This window comes from Xiphophorus hellerii, chromosome 5 (genome assembly GCF_003331165.1).
Source record: "Xiphophorus hellerii strain 12219 chromosome 5, Xiphophorus_hellerii-4.1, whole genome shotgun sequence".
Lineage (NCBI taxonomy): Eukaryota > Metazoa > Chordata > Actinopteri > Cyprinodontiformes > Poeciliidae > Xiphophorus > Xiphophorus hellerii.
Genome location: NC_045676.1, coordinates 16,262,125 through 16,283,393, shown reverse-complemented (window position 1 = coordinate 16,283,393; position 21,269 = coordinate 16,262,125). Strand labels below are relative to the sequence as shown.

Sequence of the window (21,269 nt, the reverse complement as noted above, 5' to 3'; positions counted from 1 at the left end):
AACATCCACTTACCTTGACTTGACGTTGAAAAAGTCTTCTTGTTGCAGACAGTTTTTCCCGTAAGCATAGCCTGCCATGAATGCTCAGGCTAGTTAGCATGAGCATTCATGCCACCAATAAAGGCAGATAAACAGTTTTCCTGGAATGGTAAGTTGTTTCTCTGCACATTTGGCAGCATGTACTTAAGCGTGATCGACAGTGGTAAGAAAAGTAAACGCAATTGAATAGCCTAAATGTCACTAGTTACTACCCAGCTCTGGTTCCAAGCATCATTCTATATCTGTATTAAGCTAGATTTAGTTTGCAGTAAAAAAATAATTATGTAGCAGCAACTAATAGCTGCAGCTAAGTAGCCTTACATTTTATCACTAAAAAATAAAATACATAAGTGGACTAACATGGCCTCAGTAATTATTCAAGACCATTTTAACTCCTGTTTTGCTTCTGCATTATGCCTCTGCTCTGTGATTGGTCGGGCCGGACCAGCACCCACCCCCTCCGCTGACCACTCCCCATCCGTGTATTTTTCCACGTGACTCTTCCTCTGAACGCTCCTGTAAAGTTAAAAACAGACTTTGTTTATCTTGCAGGCGGTTTGCTGAAATCCAATCCGACCAACAAGCCAGCTCTACTTCCCCGACGACTTTATTTTTTCCGTCTTAGCCACTGACACTTCGCTCCTTCACTGCGTAGCATTTCGACACTCTATGTCATCTTTTTTTTTTTTTTTATTTACCCCTTTGGAGCTCTTAGTCAGGGACGGTGCACCACGAACGAAAAGAGGAAAGCATTTTAGTCATTCCAGTTTTTCTCCACGTATCTCAATCTGTGCGGACAACCCTTGAACAAACTAGCGCAGCTTTGTTCCGGGGAGGGGGATCTCCTGCCACTGATTGCAGCCCAGCACCGTGACTGTGAGGTGGGTTTTTAACCGAGCACTTGAAGAGCGCCATGGCGACCCAAGTGGATGCGTGGTCCTCCGCACCTCAAGCCGACGGTGAGTACGTGATCTCAGCCTCACGTTTTGTGGCGGACTACGCGTGGGATGAAAACCTAAAAATCACAGGCGAGGTGGCGTTTAAAACTGCAAGACGGGGCCTTCAGACGTGCTTTCCACGATGCATTGTGTCCGTGCATGGGATGGGCTGCAGCGCCAGCCATGCTCCACCATGTGCCCTTGTTGAAAACACACACGCATACACACACAGCGACGCACCGCGTACGTGTGGGACGCGCTGCACTTTAGAGCAGATGTAGTGCTTTTATTGCACTCAAGCCAATGCTGTTTTGCTTCGACGAGTTTCTTTTATTCGTGGCAACTGTGTTGTTTGACTCGTCTTGCATTTAATCCTGCCACGGTTTTTGATTGGACGAGGCCACTTCCGCTTTGCACTCGAGATTGCACACTCAGATCTTTGCGTTTCCATTTTAACGTGTAGTAACGATTCCACGCACGACGAGAGGCAGCAGAACCAGTCGCGGTCTTTCCCGATGTAGGCTTTATTTGCAAGAATCATCAAGGCGCACACGGAGACCGTTTACTTGTATTTTCGTGCACTTCTATTGCATTCATTAACGTACTTCAGATTTATGTTGCTTTGATCCACAACATTGATATATATATATATAATTTTTTTTTATTTGGGGAGACTCAATCAAAATACCATCTAAAATAATTCATTTGAAATGCAATAAATAAATAAACGATCTTCATAATATCCTCAGAAATGCTTGCACAACAACAATACGGTTTTAATATATTTTCTTCCTTGTTAATAATAGAGCTCCACATACAGTGGCTCCATGCTCCCTCTATTTATGCCAAGAAATTACGTCAGCACGTATATCCCACAACAAGAGGCACCAGGAGAAGGCTTACATAATCTGTGATGCTGTGTATTTAAACGTTGCATAATGAAACGTATATGCTGGGGCTGTCACTTGTAAAGTTAGATGTAAAAGTATCAGCATGAGATACATGGTTTTCAAAATATTTTACAAATAAAAATCTGAAAAGTGTGGCACGTAGTTGTATTCAGCTTCCCTTTTCTGTGATGCCTCTGCTTATAATCACGTGCAACCAGCAAAGGCCAGGCGAGGAGAGAAATTATCAGCAGCTCATAGTAACTCTGGAGGACTTGCAGCGAGTCACAGCTCAGGTGAATGAATCTGTTTACATAAAAGCCATTAGTCACATGTCAGGAACCAGTTATTATTATTAGAAGAAAGCCACAAATTTCCCTCTGTTTTTTAGTTTTGTTTTTGCCAACCACCTAGGTGTAGAAGAAGATGCCGTGAACAAAATTAAAGTTTTTAGCTCGCAGGTGTTGTAAAGCTGGCATCATTCCCTGTTATGAAACGTGGTGGTGGCGGCATCATACTCTAGGTAGAGGAAAGCAGCTGGATTTGAAATATTTGCTTGGCCAACGGGAGGATCGCTGCGCTGAATTCATCTACTATTATTGTTCTCAAAAGAACAGTGTGGGAAGACTTGTGACGCTGATTTCAATTCTGTATCCAGTTGTGATTTAGGAATGGCGAGAGGAGGCTCATTTTTGTGGGAAATGTTTTGTGAAAGAGCTAAGAGTATGTTCACTAAGATTCAGTTGCACAGGTAGACCCTGTTTACTGTACTAGGTGACTTCTGAGAGTTATCGTTTGCACTGAGTATTCTTAGTTTATCCAAATGAACGAGACCAAATCAGATGTAGCCTGCTATTTTCAGATTTTGATTAATAAAAAAATGTTGGAAATTGTTTCTCAACTCTGCACTACTTTGTGTTGGTCATCACATAAAACCCAAGTAAAATACTTTGAAACTTATTGCTTTAACGTGACAAAATCTCAAGTGCTATGAACACTTTTTTTGCAAGGCGCTCACCTGAGGATGATGAAATGATGATGTCTGAACTCGAATGTTCTCTTCGGCCAGATTCAGTCGATGAAGCACTCTCTGTTGTTGTTGACATGCTGTCTAATAGTCCATTGTCTGTGGCTGGACGTCAGCTGGCTGCTCCTTTGTACAATATGGGTCAGCATAGACATTCAGTTCACCCAGCAGTGGGTCAAACTAAGCAGACCTTAAAGACTCTTGTTATGATATAATGGTTTTAATATCACATATAGTGGTTACTGTTATGACATTTTTTTGAACACTCACGTACCAATGAAAGTCAGAATGATGGCGTTGTATCAGCACCCAAAGTAATGTGATTACACATGTGGCTGAACGAGACTTTTTGTATGATAAACTTGAGCAAAAATGCAGTTACCAGCAGACATTTTGAAGCATCAACTATTTGATGTCGATGCAATTAAAATGTGAGTGCAATTGAACTTATATCCTGAAGCCTTTTCAGCTAGTCGGTGAAATTTTCTTCTAAGGAATGCAATTACTATGAAGAATACCCTGAATAGTAGTGAGAGCAAGAGTCTGAGCTGGGAGCTGCACCATGTATCGTCAGGATGTCATCAAAACAGCATCGCTTTGTGCAATAGTACCCCTGCATGTGAGCATAATGAATGCAGTAAATGAGGAGAAATTATATCCCAAGCATCATGAATTCAAACCTTGCATGTCATTAATAAGATATTCAGTCTGTTGGAAATTCCAATATGACACACATTTTGCAATGTATACGATAAAGTTCACACAGAGCATTGAAGCGACCATTGAAAAAAAGAGAGGGGCAAGGAAAATGCTTTTTTTAATTTTTTTTTATTCTCAAGTGATTTTATCGCATTTTCTGGGAATAGTAATGCCAGAAGATAATTTTTAATACAGAGTTTCAGCCTTACTCATTTGATTCTCCAGACACCAATTCATGATAGATGTTGCTGTAGATGGAAAGGCTGAACAAAACTCTGCAGAGGGCAACGACTGGCTCCAGAACTTAAATTGATCTGAATCCGTTTCCATGGCTGCTTCCTCTTTGATTGGTTTCTTTGTAAGCTTTGCCTTAATTAAATAGTTACATTAAATATAAGCACTGCACTAGCGCATTCAGTTTTGGACAAAATGCAAAACCAGTGATGCACGCAGGACAGACACCCATTATGCAAACAAAATCTGGCTCCAGAGCAATGTGATTGATTTTTTTTTTTGGTTTTCTTTTTTCCTCCCACTAATGTTGCTGGAAAGATATTCAATAACATAGACTTCAGTGTGCAGACGTGGTAAAATGAGGCTCATCAGAAATCTCTCTACATGTCAGTCATTCAGCAGCAATGATGGGTGTGGCAGCAAATGCTGCAGGTCCTTTTTGGAAATCATTTTCTTGCTCCCTAAGGAATGTTTTCACCAGACCGTGTGGCTTTAATTACGAGGTTCCACAAAAGTGAAGACAGAGACAATAATACTTTTCTTTGGCTTTTCTATTATCTTGCATTATTCAAGCACACACCTCTCTGCTTTTGCAGGCCTGTTCTTCGCCTTATCCATCCTGCAGATTCTAATACAACGTGTTTGGTAAAACTCAATACCAGATAGTTTTACTCAGTTTAATCTTTTTGTGTTTCAGAAATCATATATTTTTATTCTAGAGTCCTACTATTAGCCTGCGTCTTCTGCTCCTAATGTTGGACACTTGCTGACTTTTCAGCTGGATGTTTAACTATAATATACAAACCCCCATTTGTGTGAACATTGATGTAATTCCTTCCTTCCATCTTGGAAGAAACTCTATAGATGTCAAGTCCGATTACTCATTGAGTACATTCTATGAGCATCCTGGTTGGAACACCCTCCCCCCCCGCCCCGCCTGTCAACCTTTGGTCCACTCATGCATTAATGACATGTTTGCTCACGCTGTCTGAATCCATTTAGTCCCTCAGGTATAAGGATGGCAAAGCCCACCCGTCCCCTGTCATATCTCAATCTGCTTGGGGAAGTTGCTGACTAAACCAGGCCTGTACCCAGTTCATCTGTTCTTCCCTAATCATTTACATGCAGTTTCTTTTTTTGTGGATCTGTCTTGTCAGACAAAGTCACCCCAGAAGCTGACTTGATAAATTTCTTGAAATAAAGTTGCAAGTTTTGACAGTAAAAGAAAACATTTCTTGACTGGTAGCTTGTGTGGTCTTTCCCTCTGTTAACACAAGATTTGACTGTTTCTAACAAACCTGTATTTAGGGGAAAGGTTTTCATTCTGGCTCCCTTTCATAAAAGCCTGACAGTTAAACCCCAAAGCACATCCACACCCTTCCTCCAATGTCTTATAGATAAAGCAGAGAGGCTGCTATGCCTTATTCCTTTATCTCAGCACAGACTCATAGGTTCTGCTTTTTTTTTGTTGTTGTTGTAGTTTTAGTCTTCAGTATCATGCCTAATGGTAACGTTATATCCCACTGTCCAACTGGCTCTTACAAATAATAAAATCCACAAGTTTAATCAAACAGTTGAATTTTTCTCCTCACTCTTCCCTTGGAAAAATCAGCAAGTGCAAACAGAGATACTGTAGTACTGGTATGTGCAAATACTGTAGTACTATTCTTTTAATTTAGCTGTTTTCTGTCTCTTTTTAATTATTTTCCATCAAATACATGAAAAAAAATAAGATTTTAAGATGTAAGGAAAATGACCTTGAACCTATGAACAGTACAGATGCAGTCCTCTGAGATTTATAACCCAGTTCAGTTTATTCCTCATTATTAAGCTTCTTAAATTTGTTTCTGTATTCCACTTTGTTTGTGGGAATCGGAGATTTAGTTCTAGAAAGAAAAAGACAAAAATGATTAGAAGTTGACAGTTTACTATAGTAGTGACAAGCATGGCTAACTGTAAACACCAGTCTTTGTGTACTAATAACTTTTAAGGCCCATTCTGCATTTGTGCTTCTGACCTCCTAACATTGTACAACTAAGAACAACCATAACAGCAAAAGTTTTTGACCATACAAAAATGAACAAAAGTGATGAAGGTTTTTCAGTCAGCTCACCGGTTCTGAGAAATAATGTCCCAGATGAGCTCAAATAGTTAAATTTACCTTCACATTTTAAGTCCTTCTTAAAGACATATTGAAACTTGGAGAATCCGATGAGTGATTTTGTTGCTTTCCTCATGTAAAAATATACTCCTAAATTAATACATTTTGCACATTAGCTTTTGCTATTGCATCAGAAGTTTAAATAACTTTATAAGTCACCTTCAGACATGTGTTTAAAGGCCATACAGGAATAATAATGTTTATTAAGCTAACGTGTGTCTCTTTCAGCTACACTGTTTGGTTCTTGACTCTAATTGTTTGTGTTCGTAAACATTTTGAACTTAGATTTCACTTGCATAGATGTAAATTTGCTCTTCTAACATAAATCTAACATCCTTTTTTTGTGCTACCAGTTTTGCTGCTTGTATGGTAAAACATTTTTTTTTGAGCAGAAGAAATCTATAAACAGCCCGTATGTATATTTAGAGCATTAAATACTGTCCCTATGCGAGTCATGTGAAACTTCTGCCCCACTGACTCCCTTCTGATTCATAAACACTCCTACTCCATGCACGCCTACATCCAAACACTTTAGCAGGTTTACAGGCTGTGGAGTCTTCCCACAAGCCTTTGCAGAGACTTAATTTCTTTGTCCTGCACCTTTGGTACAGATTGTAAGCTGATTAAATGCAAATATGTTTTTGAGGATCATTATTCCAGTTTTGGAGCACGCTTGGTGACGTCCATCGCTACTCGCTGCTGCAGTTTCAGCCAACTGTCGGCGACACTCAGAGCTGCCGTTGTGTTGTGCAACTCTCAGCAGTTACGGTCGAGCTCTGTTATCACAGAGCAACATTGTCCTCGCTGTGTTCGGGGGCAGTGTTGTTCTGCTTGTTTTGCAAGGCCCGCCTTGGCAAACGGATTTGAGTTTTCCTACAAGCTCCTATTTTGCTGGGTGCTCCCTTCCAGTTGGCTGCAGAAGTGGTTTGGCCTGCAGCCATTGGTTAGTTCCTAATTTATGACCTTGCTCGGACCTGTAGCCTACATTAGGGAAGGAGGAGGAGGTGCCGAAGGAAGAGATGACACATGGACGGCTGTTTACAGATTTCTGAAGGCCATGGGTGTGGCTGTGTGCTTGTATTGGAGCAGGTTAAGTTAGATTTAGATTGCTGACTCAACTGAAATCTGCAGTGTTTTTACCTCCTCTTGTGCTTCTTAATTTAACATAGCTGTTTCAATAAGAATATTAAGATACTCCTACTATTTTATAAAAATAAAAATTGATAGTAAGAAGTTTCAGTGTTTCACTCCATAGAGCACACAATGTTTTAAGAATTGTACCACTTTGATTAGAGGTTCACAGTGCTTTCTGGAAGTATTCATGCTTTAAAATTGATCATGTTTATTTGCATTAAAACTCCAAACTTCAGTGTATTTTATTGGAATTTTACATGATAGACCAACAGACAGTATTCATAATTATGAAATGAAAGAGAGAAGACAGCACGACTGGACCATAAACACTTGAATATGCTTTGACTTAAACTATTCCAATTGCGGTTTTGGTTCTGTTGTCCTTTTTTTTTTTTTTTGGTCTTTCCATCTGTGTATCAACTCCCAACCAGCTTTCCTGTTCTCGCTAAAGAAAAGCATTCTCACAGTACAATGTTGCCACCACATGGTGTGTAGTACTTCCATTACATGTAGCATTTTTTCAAGATCAGCACAAACTCCAGGACATCTTTCACCAGCGGTTTTCTTTTTGTCACAGTTGTATAAAGACTAGATTATAGATTAACAAAAGGTTCTTCTGGAGCTGTGGATTTCTGCAACTAACCCAGAGTTACCAAGTTTGTGGGGGGTAACAATACTTTTGCAAGGCAGTGTAATTTTTTGTTCCGAAATACTAATTGTTTAATCATGCCCTGCTACTATGACACTAATCTCCCTTAAGTTGTATGGTAGGTCTGCACTGTTATTGAAGATGCATTGTTCTGTTATCAAAATGCGCGATGCACAGTGTGAAAATTATGAAAACATGCAAGTGCAATGAATGCTTTAGATACTGATGTCTAAGGCCTGCACTGCATATTCAAGCTGTCATGGAAAAGAAAAATGATTGGTCCAAGGACGTTAGGTATTTGTTGGTTTCTTAGGATTTTGTTTTCCTGAAACTGGTCAGCTCTATTGTGCAGCAGACCAAAGGGAGAACCATTCGGAGGACAGAGGCTCCTTTAAAATTTTCAGTTTACCTCTGTGTGCCTTTACAGGCTCTGCAATCTGCTATTTGAGGGATTTAGGTTTTAATTACATCTTGTTCCTGTGTTGCCTCATTGCTGCTTTTCATGCCATGTGATCAAACTTGCATCCACCCATACCATATGTAGTCAGGTCCACTGTTTAAAAAAAAAAACTGGCGTCAGCATTTCTCCAGCATGTGCTTGCTTCTCCCTCTCTCTCCCTGCCTGCCACCGCTGCAGCTGTGCTCCTCTCCTCTTCTCTCTCTGTGCTGTTCTACACACTTTAACCTGACTAAATATAGGATTTCATCCACACAAGAGTAGTAGCATGTTAACTTGACCCAATGTATCTCTGTATATGTAGGAAGGTAGGGGTGAGTTTTCTCGACCACGTGTTTTAGCTTGCAGCATTTGCTAAATTCTTGATATCATTCTATTCTCTCTAAATTGTGGGGAGAAACAGCATTCAGGAACCTATTTTGGTGCTACTTCAAGTTTACATTCAACAACATTACCTCCAGAAAAGGCTATTTTAGGGAGCTGATTTTTATAAGTGACCATAGTTTCATCATGCAAGCATACCTAAAATCACACTGCAGTAAGAACAGTTCCTTTCAGAAAAAGCTTATGTTAGCATATTACGCACAACAAAACCAAAACAAACCTCAGCTTTTAGCAGAAGTGAAAAGAGTTGTGCGGCCGTGTTGCGAACCTGAGCTTGCAAATGAAAAAAGCAGGTTTCAGGGATACAGAAAAGGCGTCTTCAATCGTTGTACGTTTTTTTTTTTGTGGTTAGGTTCAGTTACTGTTTGCACACCAAGCAACACCAACCCCTTTTGCATACACAGCTCTACACAAAGGTCAAGAGCAGTGGTGTCTGAAAGAATGTGGAGCTTGGGAAGGCCAGACCAGCAGTTGGGATAAATCAGAGTGAAAGCAATGAAATATGTTTTTTTCATATAGTCTTACTATGATTTTGCAGTTATATAGCCAACAACACAAATCTGAGTCTCTTTGCAAACACAAATAAGCTTGAAATATCAAGAGAGTTTGGAGAATGTTCTTCACTGTTTATTTGGACTGCTCAGAAATGTTGGCTGCTGATCAGAGTTGTTTGAATTTTAATTTAAAAAATTCAGGTTGATCTGTTGCAATTGCAATATCAGTATGTGCAACTTTTATATGGCAAAGGACTGTTTGGAGTAATATGATTGTTGGATAACGTTTTTCACATCTTATGAACTTGTATTTTTTATGCTAAGGTAATAGTTACTCAGTTAAAGATTCATGTCAGTGAATGCTCAAATGATGTTGCCAAAATACTATGTGCTTCAATCATAGAGTGAACGAACACAGATGAGGAAGAGAAGAAAGAAGAAAATAGGCATATGTTTCATTGTCAACTAATATTGTCCTGGCAATATCTGCTGTTATTATCATTAGTGCAAGATGTTCTAATAATGTGGAGCCCTGACAGATGACCAGTTAGATACTTATAAATTACTTTTTCTACCACAAAATTGTGGCTTAGTCTGTGCATGTCTTCTTTTGATAAAACATGTAAAATTCCTGGTTTCTAACCACAGGGGCGGTTACTTTGGATCACCAGCCCGAGGCCAGCTGTCCTTACAGTGATGACGATGATGGACTGGACGAGGCGGAGGTCAATGGCAACTGGACGCCCCAAGAGAAAGCACTCCATGAGGCTCGCCTCAAAGCCAAAGCCAAGCGTCGCCTGCGCAGGTCCTCATCCCGCAACTCGACAAGCGAGTCCGTCTCAGAGTCAGGCGAGACGCCAGGAGGCGACCCGCACGCCGTGAAGGGCAAAGTTCACAACAACGACCGCAAGTCGAGGACAGGCAAAGGCAGAGGCTTGCCAAAGAAAGGTAGATATGATTGTTGATCTGATTACTATCAGCTTCACATATGGAGATGTTTTTGGATCAAATTCAAAGTTAGTTTTCTTCATGCAGCTCGAAAAAATTTAACTGAAATTATTATGACTTCCTTTCATTAACTGTGCAAATTACTGGATAAATCCCACGTTATGTTTTAGAACTTCTTTTATTTTTTATTTTTGCTGTGTTCAGGTGGGGCAGGCGGAAAAGGAGTTTGGGGTGCTCCTGGGATGGTTTATGAAGCTGAAGAGCCGGATGTTCGGGACCCCAACTATGATGAAGCTGCTCAGGTCAGTGGGTCCCTATGGGGATGTCTCTTTCCTCTCTCGGGTCATTTGTTTATCCAGACATGGAACATTTACCTTGTCATCTCCACAAATTCATTTTCGTCGATTTCATTAGAGGATCTTTCAACTTCTCCATTTCCATTGAGACATACAGTACATCATATGTCTCAATGAGCATCATAAGTTTATGATATTAAATTTGTTGAAGCATCTTTGAACTCAGTATGTTCTCACTAGCTTTGTTGTTAACCAGAGAACCCTGAGCAAAACAAGGGCACCTTTTTCTAATACTGATATAAAGAACATACCAACATTCCCATTGTGACATCCCTGATCTCTTTGCTTAAAGCCAGCAGAGCTGCTTATTTCTTTGTCTCCTATTCACAATAAAAAAATTATACTATTTCCTCAGCAGTATAAGTTTTGGAGTAAAAATGAAACAGAAATTGTTGGCATAAATTGATTTTCATACTTCTAGGACATTCAGATAACTTTGTTCCTGTTACTGTATTTTCCCAGGAAACAAGATATGTGTTCATATTCAAACATAATTAAAACTAACAGATAATAGATTACCCATTGCTAGTCTCATTCACAAATGCCAGATTCACAAACACATACAGGTCATTGGAAAAAATATATATATATACAGTACAGACCAAAAGTTTGGACACACCTTTCTAATTCAATGGGTTTTCTTTATTTTCATGACTATTTATAAGGCAAGAAATCCCACTTATTAACCTGACAGGGCACACCTATGAAGTGAAAACCATTTCAGGTGACTACCTCTTGAAGCTCATCAAGAAAATGCAGAGTGTGTGCAAAGCAGTAATCACAGCAAAAGGTTGCTACTTTGAAGAAACTAGAATATAAGGGGTATTTTCAGTTGTTTTACACTTTTTTGTTTAGTGCATATTTCCACATGTGTTATTCATAGTTTTGATGCCTTCAGTGTGAATCTACAATGTCAATACTCATGAAAATAAAGGAAACTCATTGAATTAAAAGGTGTGTCCAAACTTTTGGTCTGTACTGTATATAAATTTATTTTCTTATAAAGTAATGACATTGTTAGTGAAGTAGTATAAAAAAAGACCACTAGCACATCAACAATCATTCCCATGTCTGAACAGCAGCAGTAGCAGTTTGTTGTGGACCTCCTCCTGCACCTGCACAAAATAATTACTGCACATATTTTATTTTATTTTTTGTCTTGTAAGAAAACTAGAGATCTGGCTGCAGTCATAGTTTGTATATGTGACTATCCTGGCAGAGAAGAGACATAACACTGCATGTGATTTGGCCAAAGCTCATTAACAACACGCCGTCTCGCTCGATTGTTTAATCCAGATGGCCCTGTCCCATCACAATCAACGCTGTTTTCAATCTTTAACCCCGGTTATCATGTGAATGCGGGATGTGATGCTGATGGACTGGCTTGTTTGTCTCCCGGCTTTGATCACACAACTGCATTACTGCCTGGGAACTCGGCTTCTGTCTGTTTCATAAAAGAAAGAAAGAAAAAAAAAGATCCTGATAACGGTTTTTGGAATTGGCTCAGAGAAGCTGGTTTGATTTGGCCTTGACTGGTGCGCAAAGTCAGTTCAAATATGTTGAAAGGGAGCAGGGACGGAATGGTACTGAAAAATAAATGGGGACACGAGCAGTCAGTGTGGCCTTTGAGTCTGACTGCGGAGTAGATCAAGGATTTCTGAACCCTACAGGGTCATCGTGTGCTTGGGAAAATGTCAAAGTGTGGGGAAAAAATGACTTATTTGGAAACTCTTAGAGTCTTATAATAAAAAAAAAATAAATGTGCCCTGCAAAAGTCTTTACACACCTTGAACTTTTGCGCATTTTATCACATTGCAACCCCAGACTTCATTTGGTTTTACTACTAATGAAAATCTGAAAGGTGTGCTAATTCAGTCTCACACCAACCCTGAGCCAGACCTTTGTAGAACCACCTCTCACTAACACTGAGGCTTACAAATAAAACTCTCTCTACCAATGTGGCACATCTAACATCTTATGTTTATTTTCAGGACTTTCCCCAGGTTCGTCATTGCATTAGACCCTGACATCAACTATTCCATTGTAGCTCTGGTCGCATGTTTATGGTTGTTTTGCTCCTGGAAAGTGAATGTCTGCTCCAGTCTCTACCAAGTTTTTTTTTCAGGATTTTTTTTTGTGTTTAGCTCTTTGATCTAAATGAAATAGCTCAAGCTCAGATTTGATTGAGATCATCTGCAAGAAGCCATTTTCACCGATTCTCAAGATTTAGATCTGGACTTTGACTAGGCCATTCCAGAGGTGAACCTATAGAATGGTGGTTCAGGTCTTCTGCTGCCACTAAGAGGATCTCTTCCAGAACTTCCCTTTATGTAATGCTAATTCATCGTTCCATCAAGTCTGAGTAGCCTCTCTGTGTCTGCTGAAGAACCGTATCCCCAGGGCATGATGCTGCCACCACCATGTTTAGCTTCACGTCACTGTGCGATGTGCAGTGTTAGTTTTTCTCTAAACAAATTGTTTTATTAAGGTTTTATTTATCTTTACTTGTAAAACATGGCAAAATGTGAAAAAGCTTTAGGCTTGTGAATGCTTTTGTTGTGGACTGTAATTATAAAAGCAGTTTGTGTACTTCGTGTACAATTTGGGGGCATTTCTGACTCATTGTGTGAATGTGTTTTTGCCACAGGGCGACACTGTTTATGAAACGGTTGTGCCAGAGGTAGAAGAGAAGGAACTAGAAAAAATGGTAAACCCGATCGTATTGGAGTACTTTGAACACGGAGACACAAAAGAGGTTGAGGTAAACGATTAAAACTGTACATTTCCTTTTTGTTTTTCTATGCATACATTGATCAGGCAGAAATGTGTTGCTGTAGTGAGTGTAAATGTTAAGAAACATTAATGATAGTGGCGAATAGACAGCATACTTTGTTAATAGAGTGACAGATCCTGACTTGTGTTCAACCTTGTTGTGCTTCCAGGTGTTGCTGAAGGAGCTCAACCTGGGCCAACATAAGTACGAGTTTACCTCCGTGGCTGTGTCCCTGTCCCTGGAAGGCAAGGCCAGTCACAGGGAGCTGACTTCCCGCCTGCTGTCCGATCTGTCGGGGAAGATGCTCACGCAGGGTGAGATGGCCCACGCTTTCGATAAGATGCTGAAAGAACTGCCAGACCTCATTCTGGACACGCCAGAGGCCCCTCAGGTAGGCCTGACACCCTGAGAGAGAAACGGTGTCAACCAGAGCTCTGGATCTGATCTTGGTATCGTTTGCTTAGAAGGGAGGAGAGGCAAAGCAGGGCTTAAGACACTTAAAAGATTAAAGATGAACACAGCCCATTTTCATTAGTGTTTTTTTCCCCTCAATTCCATGTTGTAGGCTGGTTGTTCTGCATCAGCTGGGTTACTGCAGATGGTCTTTCTACCGTATAACATTGCCAGTTTGGTCGAGTTTTAAGCCACGATCAACTGAAAGTGATTAAAGACAGCATTAACTGATCAAAAATTTCGAACAAGAATTATGTAGTTTTTTAGATTGCAATTAGCTTATTTGTTTTTAAGAATAAAATGCTTTTCTGCAGTGCCTTTTGGACGGTATGTGAATATACTGTATATCTCATTACATAGAGGTAGTCTTCACTGTTCATCTACATAATACATAATTCACCTAGAGTAGGTATTGGTTTCAAACACTTTACACTGTGAACAAGTTAAATGTGGATTTTTTTCTTTTGTCTCAATTTAATGGGCTCTAAAATTCAAATTTTTTCAAAATTGCAAAATTTGCACATTATTTTATATTTTTGACTTTGACTATAATCTATAAAGAAGCTACACATCAAACAAACATTGCTAACAAAAATGTTGAAATACTTTCTTACGTCTGCTTAAGTAAAAAGATTGTTGTTGTTTCCTCTTGTTTCTTTCAGATGTTAGGCCAGTTCATAGCCCGAGGCATAGCCGATCACGTCCTTCCCATGAACTTCCTGGATAGCTACAAAGGGAAAGTGGACTGTGAGCACGCTAGGTACGCCAGCATAAGTTGCGTTAACTTTATTGTGGATTTCCAGAAATGTCAGTGTTTACTATTTTAATAAATAGCACTATAGACATGGTGGGTACTTTTTCTTTTCTCCTTGTGCAGAGTGACTTTAGATCGTGCTGCAGTGCTGCTGTCCATGAAAAAAGGGATGATTGGTCTTGATAATGTGTGGGGTGTTGGTGGAGGTCTGAGACCCGTTAAACATCTTGTCAAAAAGGTGAGCAAAAACTAAGCAATGAGAGAATTTCGCTTTTAAATAAAAAGTCATTTAAAATTAATTATGATTCAGTGATTTATTAAGCAGTGTCTAACACTGGGGCACAAAGTGTTTGTATTGACCATGTAGGGATCTTTGTTGTTGTTATGTAACATAAACAGAAGCCAGAAATGCATGCTGGGTAGAGATCCGCAGGGCAGTGCTCTGCTGGACTGCTGTGTCAGCAGAGCGTTTTGTCCTCTCGGGAGCGTCCACGTTAAAAACAAGGACACAGGAGAGGCCAACACACCTTCTGTTTGTGTGCCGCAGCTTTGTTTTGATTACAGTTACCACTCCATCATCAGGGCTTTTCGGGTGATTTGAAGTGATGGCCGGTCACATTGTTGCACAACATTCACAAGAGCTTGTGTTCTGAAATGAAGCAATGTTGTGTCAGGTTGTGCTGTCAGAGTATTGTGAGGCCTTCAGACCTTGGAACTGCCCTGTGCAGTTTTGATTTTCTGGCTGAGATGAGTGTAGGTACAGACGACTGACACTCAGGAGCTTTAGGACATTTTGTTTGAATTAACCTTTCCAGCGCTATCTCAAAATCTGTTGAAATGAATTTATTATTTAATTGGAAAGCAATGAAATCAGATGTTGGTTTTCTAGTATGTATATCAGTGGCAGATTTGCTGTAAAAAGTGGGAAACATGGATTATTTCCCTATTAAATTAGCTGTTGAACTTTCTCTCTCCACATTCATTCATCATTCCCATCAACGATTGGTGTCTTTGGTGTCAATATTATTGGCCCAGATTATCTGGTAATGTGAGAACACCCAATTAAAATCTCCCCAGAGGAGTAAATAGTCTCACACTTTTACATCCCACTACACAGTGCTGCTGACTTTTCAGCAAATTATTGATGGACGTCTCCCATTTTGCTTGCATCCTCTTTCCCAAGCAACACCATAACGTGCATTGATCCCTCTGAAACAATAAAATGTGGGATATAATAAAGGATCACGTTTGATATAAGATGCTAATGTCTGAAATCTCACTATGATTGGGCTCAACTGGAACTTACTGTAGCTTTTCAATGATATTTTATGATCTTTTCCTTTAAACCACCCGCATGAGTTTCTTTAATTTTTGGAACTCAAATATTCAGATTTCCATCTGTATGACTTGGAAGCATTGTTATAACTCAGATGTCTAGAAGCATCTTGCAGAGATGACACTTTTCTTACATCCTAACTAGAGGCTAATTCCTGCATAAAAGGATTCAAATGAAGTATTTTGGTATGATCTGACTTTTAAGCATAGTGAAAAAATGTGCAATTGGGTTGAAGTTGGGGTTGTTCCAGCATATTGTGAGCATGCTTGTAAATCCCAAAATCAGTTTTTATTTGTGTTTGGGATCATTTTCGTCCCAATTTCAATCATCTGTTGTTAAATGTCTTCTTACCCTTCAAAAATATAATTCAGTGAGTCTGACATCTTGTTCAACTCCAGTTGATGCATTAGATTTGTTCCCTGGTTCCCTCGTTCCCTGCAACGACTTAGTTGTCCAAGCAACATCAAATCTGACTGATGTCCTCATTTGTGTTTGCTGCAGATGAACCTTCTTCTCAAAGAGTACCTGATATCCGGGGACGTGTCTGAGGCAGAGCACTGTCTGCGGGACCTGGAAGTCCCTCACTTCCATCATGAGCTGGTCTATGAGGTATTCAGTCAGTCTTGCCTGTTTCTGGTGTTTATTTGTTCTTCACCAGTTTATTACAACACGTTTCAAGCGGAGATGTGTGGGTCAAAACCTTTAGAAAGTGTTTTTTTTTTCTTCCTTGCTTATGTCTTGTCAAGTAAGCCGAAGACAGAGCTGTACTTATGAATCTCTGCTTTTAATAGGATTCCTGTTTTTTTGCCAAGGACATTGTGTGTTTGGCTGTTACTCTCTCATTTTCAGTAAATCTGATCTTGAAGCCGAGTTCAAATTAGTTCAAAATGCCTGCAAGTGTAAATCAAGCATTTATTTGTCTTTATCACACACACTGGCAACACGTTCATTTCTGAACTGGGAGACTTCTGTTTTCTTCTTTTTCTTTTTTTATTAATTAAAGCTGGCTGCTCATATTTAGCAGATGATCTGTCTCCGTTGCAAAACAAAGCTAAAAAGCACAAATTTCTACAAACTAACAACTATACTTGCATGATGTGTACTCTGTCTACCGAAGTTTGACTTTACAATAAGTAACAAATTGTGAGAAGTCTTAAAATGAATACATTTTTGATTGCAGTAGAATCATCTCCTAATAAAAATGTACTAACTGACGGATAGCTATAGAGATATTTTTTATTTACCTTCTCACTGTTTACAGTGGCAAGATGGCACACATATTTAATGTGTGTGATGTTAGGATAGAACAGGCTTTTCTCTGGCATTTCTCCCAACAACTATTTGACATGTAGATGTAATGCGAATGACTGAAAGATGCCACTTTTTGCTCATGTTTCCAAGCTGTTAATTTTGCTTTTTTTTTTTTTTTTTTTTTTTTTTTTTTACATCCCATACTACTCTCACTCATTCAGGCTTGTCACAACTGCAGCTGTCTAAACCTTTAACTTATTGCTGTGATTGTAGACAATTTGATGCAAGTAACTGCTAGTTCCCAACTTGTGAAGATGAGCTCCCATCTGCTTTTCTTTAATTGTATGTCCTCCTGCATTTCCCATTTGAAGTTTGGCTCCTACCCAAAAGTACTGAAATATCTGATAAAATCTAAAATAATCATATTAATACACACAATTTATGTCAAAACTGCCACATGTACAAGACGTGCACAGAACTGAAATGGTTTTCCAGCTCATATCCCTGGCCCAAAATGCAAAAAAAAGAGAGAAAAGAACATAAAAAATATGCAATAAAAACTTAATCTGTGGGTAATCCTTACAACAGCTGTAAATATATACAATATTCTTTGTTCATTTGAGGAGGAGAAAGAGAGAGGGATCAGGGTATGGGGCTCATGGGGGGTAGAGATCAGGGAGGGAAAACATGGGAGACCAGGGAGGGAATTCAGCATCCTGACAGCTTGATGGATAAAACTGTCTCAATCTGCTGAATGTTGCCCCGAGGCTCGTCATTTTTCTCCCTGAAAGGTGTCTCAACAAAACATTAATTCAAAGTTGTGCACACTTATTCAAACACATTTTTTTTGTTTTTCAGTTTGTTTGTACGGGTTATGGGTCATACTCAAGGTGGAAAATGTTCCTCCACTTCGTGACATAATCTGATCATTATATTGTCAAAAAAAACGGGCATTATAACAAGGCTGTGGACATATTTTATGTGCACGGTTTATAGTTTCAGCATCACCACAAATGTTAAAGTTGAAATATAATATTCAAGTGTCCTATGGTTTTTAAATGAATCTGCAAACGAGAGAAGCTCTACTGCTGCACTCATTGTGAATTTACTTCTACGATTACAAAGCGTAAGATGAGGATAATAATTGGGTTGGTGTATTAAGTGATACTATAAAGTTTGCTGATGCAGATGTATTCCTTCACCTGCAGCCTGCCTAACACCTTATCTTTCACATCTCTAGGATCTGGTCCAATATTAAATTGCTCTGTCCTTGTCCCTGTCAACCCCCTGGTTGGAATTTCATCCTGTTAAGGTGGATACTCTGCCACCTTGTGGTGAAAAGCACAGCTGCCTTCTGCCTGATCATGTTTCATCTATTACTAAATTTATCATTACTAAAACCCCATCCATGCACCACATCACTCCTATCTTGCAAAGACTTCATTGGCTGCCTACCAAGTTCCGCATAGAATACAAAATTCTTCTGTATACTTTTAAGGCTCTTTACAATCTTTCCCCACTATATCTCTCCAATCTTATTCATATTGCCACTCCCTCTCGTTCCCTCAGATCATCCTCCTCTATCCATTTGTCTGTCCCCTCTGTCCGTCTTACTACCATGGGGAGCAGAGCTTTCAGTCGCTCTGCCCCCCAACTCTGGAACTCCCTACCACCTCATCTTAGAAACATAAATTCATTCCCTAAATTTAAAACCGAACTTAAAACACACCTTTTTAGATCTGCCTTTTCAACATGACACAATTGGTTTGCTTGATTTTTATATAGATTTCTACATAGATTTACATATAGATTTTATATAGATACATTGTTGTGTATTTATTCTACCTACTTTTAATTGCTATATTTTATTGTTTTTGCTATTTTTCGTTCTTTGTACGGTGTCCTTGAGTGCCAGAAAGGCGCCTTTCAAATAAAATGTATTATTATTATTATTATTATTATCTCTTATGTGGGTCTTTGTCGTTCATGTCAGGCTATAGTGATGGTGCTGGAGTCAAATGGGGACACTGCCAGTCACATGATGATGAAACTTCTGCAGTCCTTCTGGAAAACAGGCCTCATCACAGTGGATCAGATGAACAGGGTAAGGGAAACAAAATTTGTCTGGATTTTCAGGCTAGGGCTGAAACGATTAATCAGATTAATCGTTATGAATCAATTATACAAATATTCATCAAATAAATTAGTAACTGATTAATTTTTAACTCAAAATAAGGTAATTTAATGAAAGATCCACACAGACCAGTAATTAAGCCGAAACACCTGTTGACGTTCTTCATATATACGTGCAGGGTTTCCAGCGCGTGTATGACGAGCTGCATGAGATCTGTCTGGATGTGCCCCATGCCCACCCCATCATGGAGGCCTTTGTGGATCTCTGCTACCAGGAGTCTGTCATCACCAAACAGCTGCGAGACGCCTGTCCTTTCAGGTTAGTTCTTTATCAGTCACCTTTGTAACCTTTTTACAACCTTTTATTATATTTATTCCAGGCCAATTCTTGTTGCTGGAAAATAAAAACAGCCACAAAGAAAAGCTGCTGTCTGGCTCTAGATCGTTTTGTTATTTATGTTCAATTGAATGGTGAAGTAGAAGAATGACATGGAGTTTGGTTTACATGAACTTTCAATGGGGTTTTTTTGCACAGCATTATGGGAATGTTCTCTTACAATGCAAAGTCAAGCAACCTCTGAGGTGTGCTGCTCTCGCCTAGTATTATATTAGAAAAATGTGAAACTATTCGCAAAAGTCTGAATTTGAAACACGACCACAAATTCAAATCTTCTGCATTTGCACAAATCTTTGTAAAGCACTTTATTTTGTGGACATGATTAACAAGCACAAAATATTTTTGGTTCCAAATTTGTGCAACACGTTTAATTTTATTATGTTCACCAGAGGGCGGAAGCGCTTTGTAAGCGAAGGAGACGGGGGATTGATCAAGAACTAATCGACATGTGGAAAAGCAGGAAGAGGAGGACGAAGATGAAGGGAGGGTGTCTACCGCTCTTCAGCCTCTGTTTCTGCCTCCATGTGAATCCCAACCTGGAACGTTCCTCTCCTGTTGTTATTTTACAAACCAGCATTCACATCAAACAGAGGAGCTGCCTGGGCGCTGGGCTCCCTTCATGTCGTTAATTACAGTTTTTGAAGAATATTCTGTATCTCTGGGGTTGTTGCGACCCTCCTTGCTCGGTCTTTGTACCTGTTAGGAATAATTCAAGCTAACGCTGTGGGGAAACAGGTGGTTAGGCCGGAGTTGTGGCAGGGGTAAATCTTTTTTTGTTTGTTCTACCTTTTTGCCATGTGTTTTTCACACAGGCACTAATAATGAGGGGGCAGGTCATACTGTACGGTCAGGGAGCTCAGCGGCAAAGACCTAAACCTGCTTATCCTCTGCCACAGACTATCTGAAATAATTTCAAAGAAATTGTTCTCTGTACATTCTTATTCTTGTTTCTCTCAGTTCTTTTAAAAAAAATCGGAGCCTTTTTTGTTTCCATCTTGGTCACATAGACCATGTGTTTACTTTGTAAAGCATCCGTTGCATTAAGATGTGTTTGGTCACTGTTTATTTGAAAACTGCATATGAATAGGCAAAAATGAATCATCAGTTCTGAAAATCAAATAAACATTATTTGGGTTCATATGTGTTCTGATAGTTATGTAAAAAAAAGCAAGTATTCGTTATTTAGAGGAATAAAGACTTGCTTGCAATTAAGTAATGTAGACAACTGCTGTGGTCAGCAGATGAATCTGAAGAAGCAGATTAAAGAGGGTAGGAAAATGTTGTCAAACTAAGCTGGGATTGGTTTAATACCTCATTGAACTTAATTCTGGCTCCTTCATACCTTCGAATACAGTTTGTCAGTGAGACTTTTCTACCCTCTGTCAAACAGTTTTACATGTTGACCAAAGTTGTTCTCAATGTTTGAGTTGAAATCTTTCATTCAATAAAAAATGCAACAAATTGGTGTTTCTTTTCCTTCTCGTTTCATGACCGTTACGGTGAGCAAGAGCAAGTTTCAAGATTTTACAGGGTAGTTCTGACTTAAACAAGCTGATGGAAAGTTTCAGATAGCTAAAGGATAACACAGGGGAGTAGTTTAGGCTTTAAAATTTACTCTGTTTAAACCAGGGGTCTCAAACTCCAGTTCTCGAGGGCTGCAGACCTAAAGTTTTTAGATGTGCCACAGGTACAAAACTGGAATGAAATGGCTTAATTACCTCCTCCTTGTGTAGATCAGTTCTCCAGAGCCTTGCTAATGACCTAA

The 21,269-nt window shown here is 39.4% G+C and overlaps 1 protein-coding gene across 1 annotated transcript; it reads left to right on the top strand.

The window, feature by feature from the left end:
* Window positions 1-540: 540 nt before the first annotated feature.
* pdcd4a (programmed cell death 4a) lies at window positions 541-20,965 on the top strand. The gene is made up of 11 exons (XM_032563242.1): window positions 541-998; window positions 9,752-10,051; window positions 10,256-10,353; window positions 13,055-13,168; window positions 13,350-13,571; window positions 14,296-14,393; window positions 14,511-14,625; window positions 16,225-16,332; window positions 18,968-19,078; window positions 19,287-19,426; window positions 19,894-20,965. Exons 1-11 carry the CDS (start codon window positions 953-955, stop codon window positions 19,943-19,945), a joined length of 1,404 nt encoding a protein of 467 aa, XP_032419133.1. The 5' UTR covers window positions 541-952; the 3' UTR covers window positions 19,946-20,965.
* The last annotated feature ends 304 nt before the right edge of the window (window positions 20,966-21,269 follow it).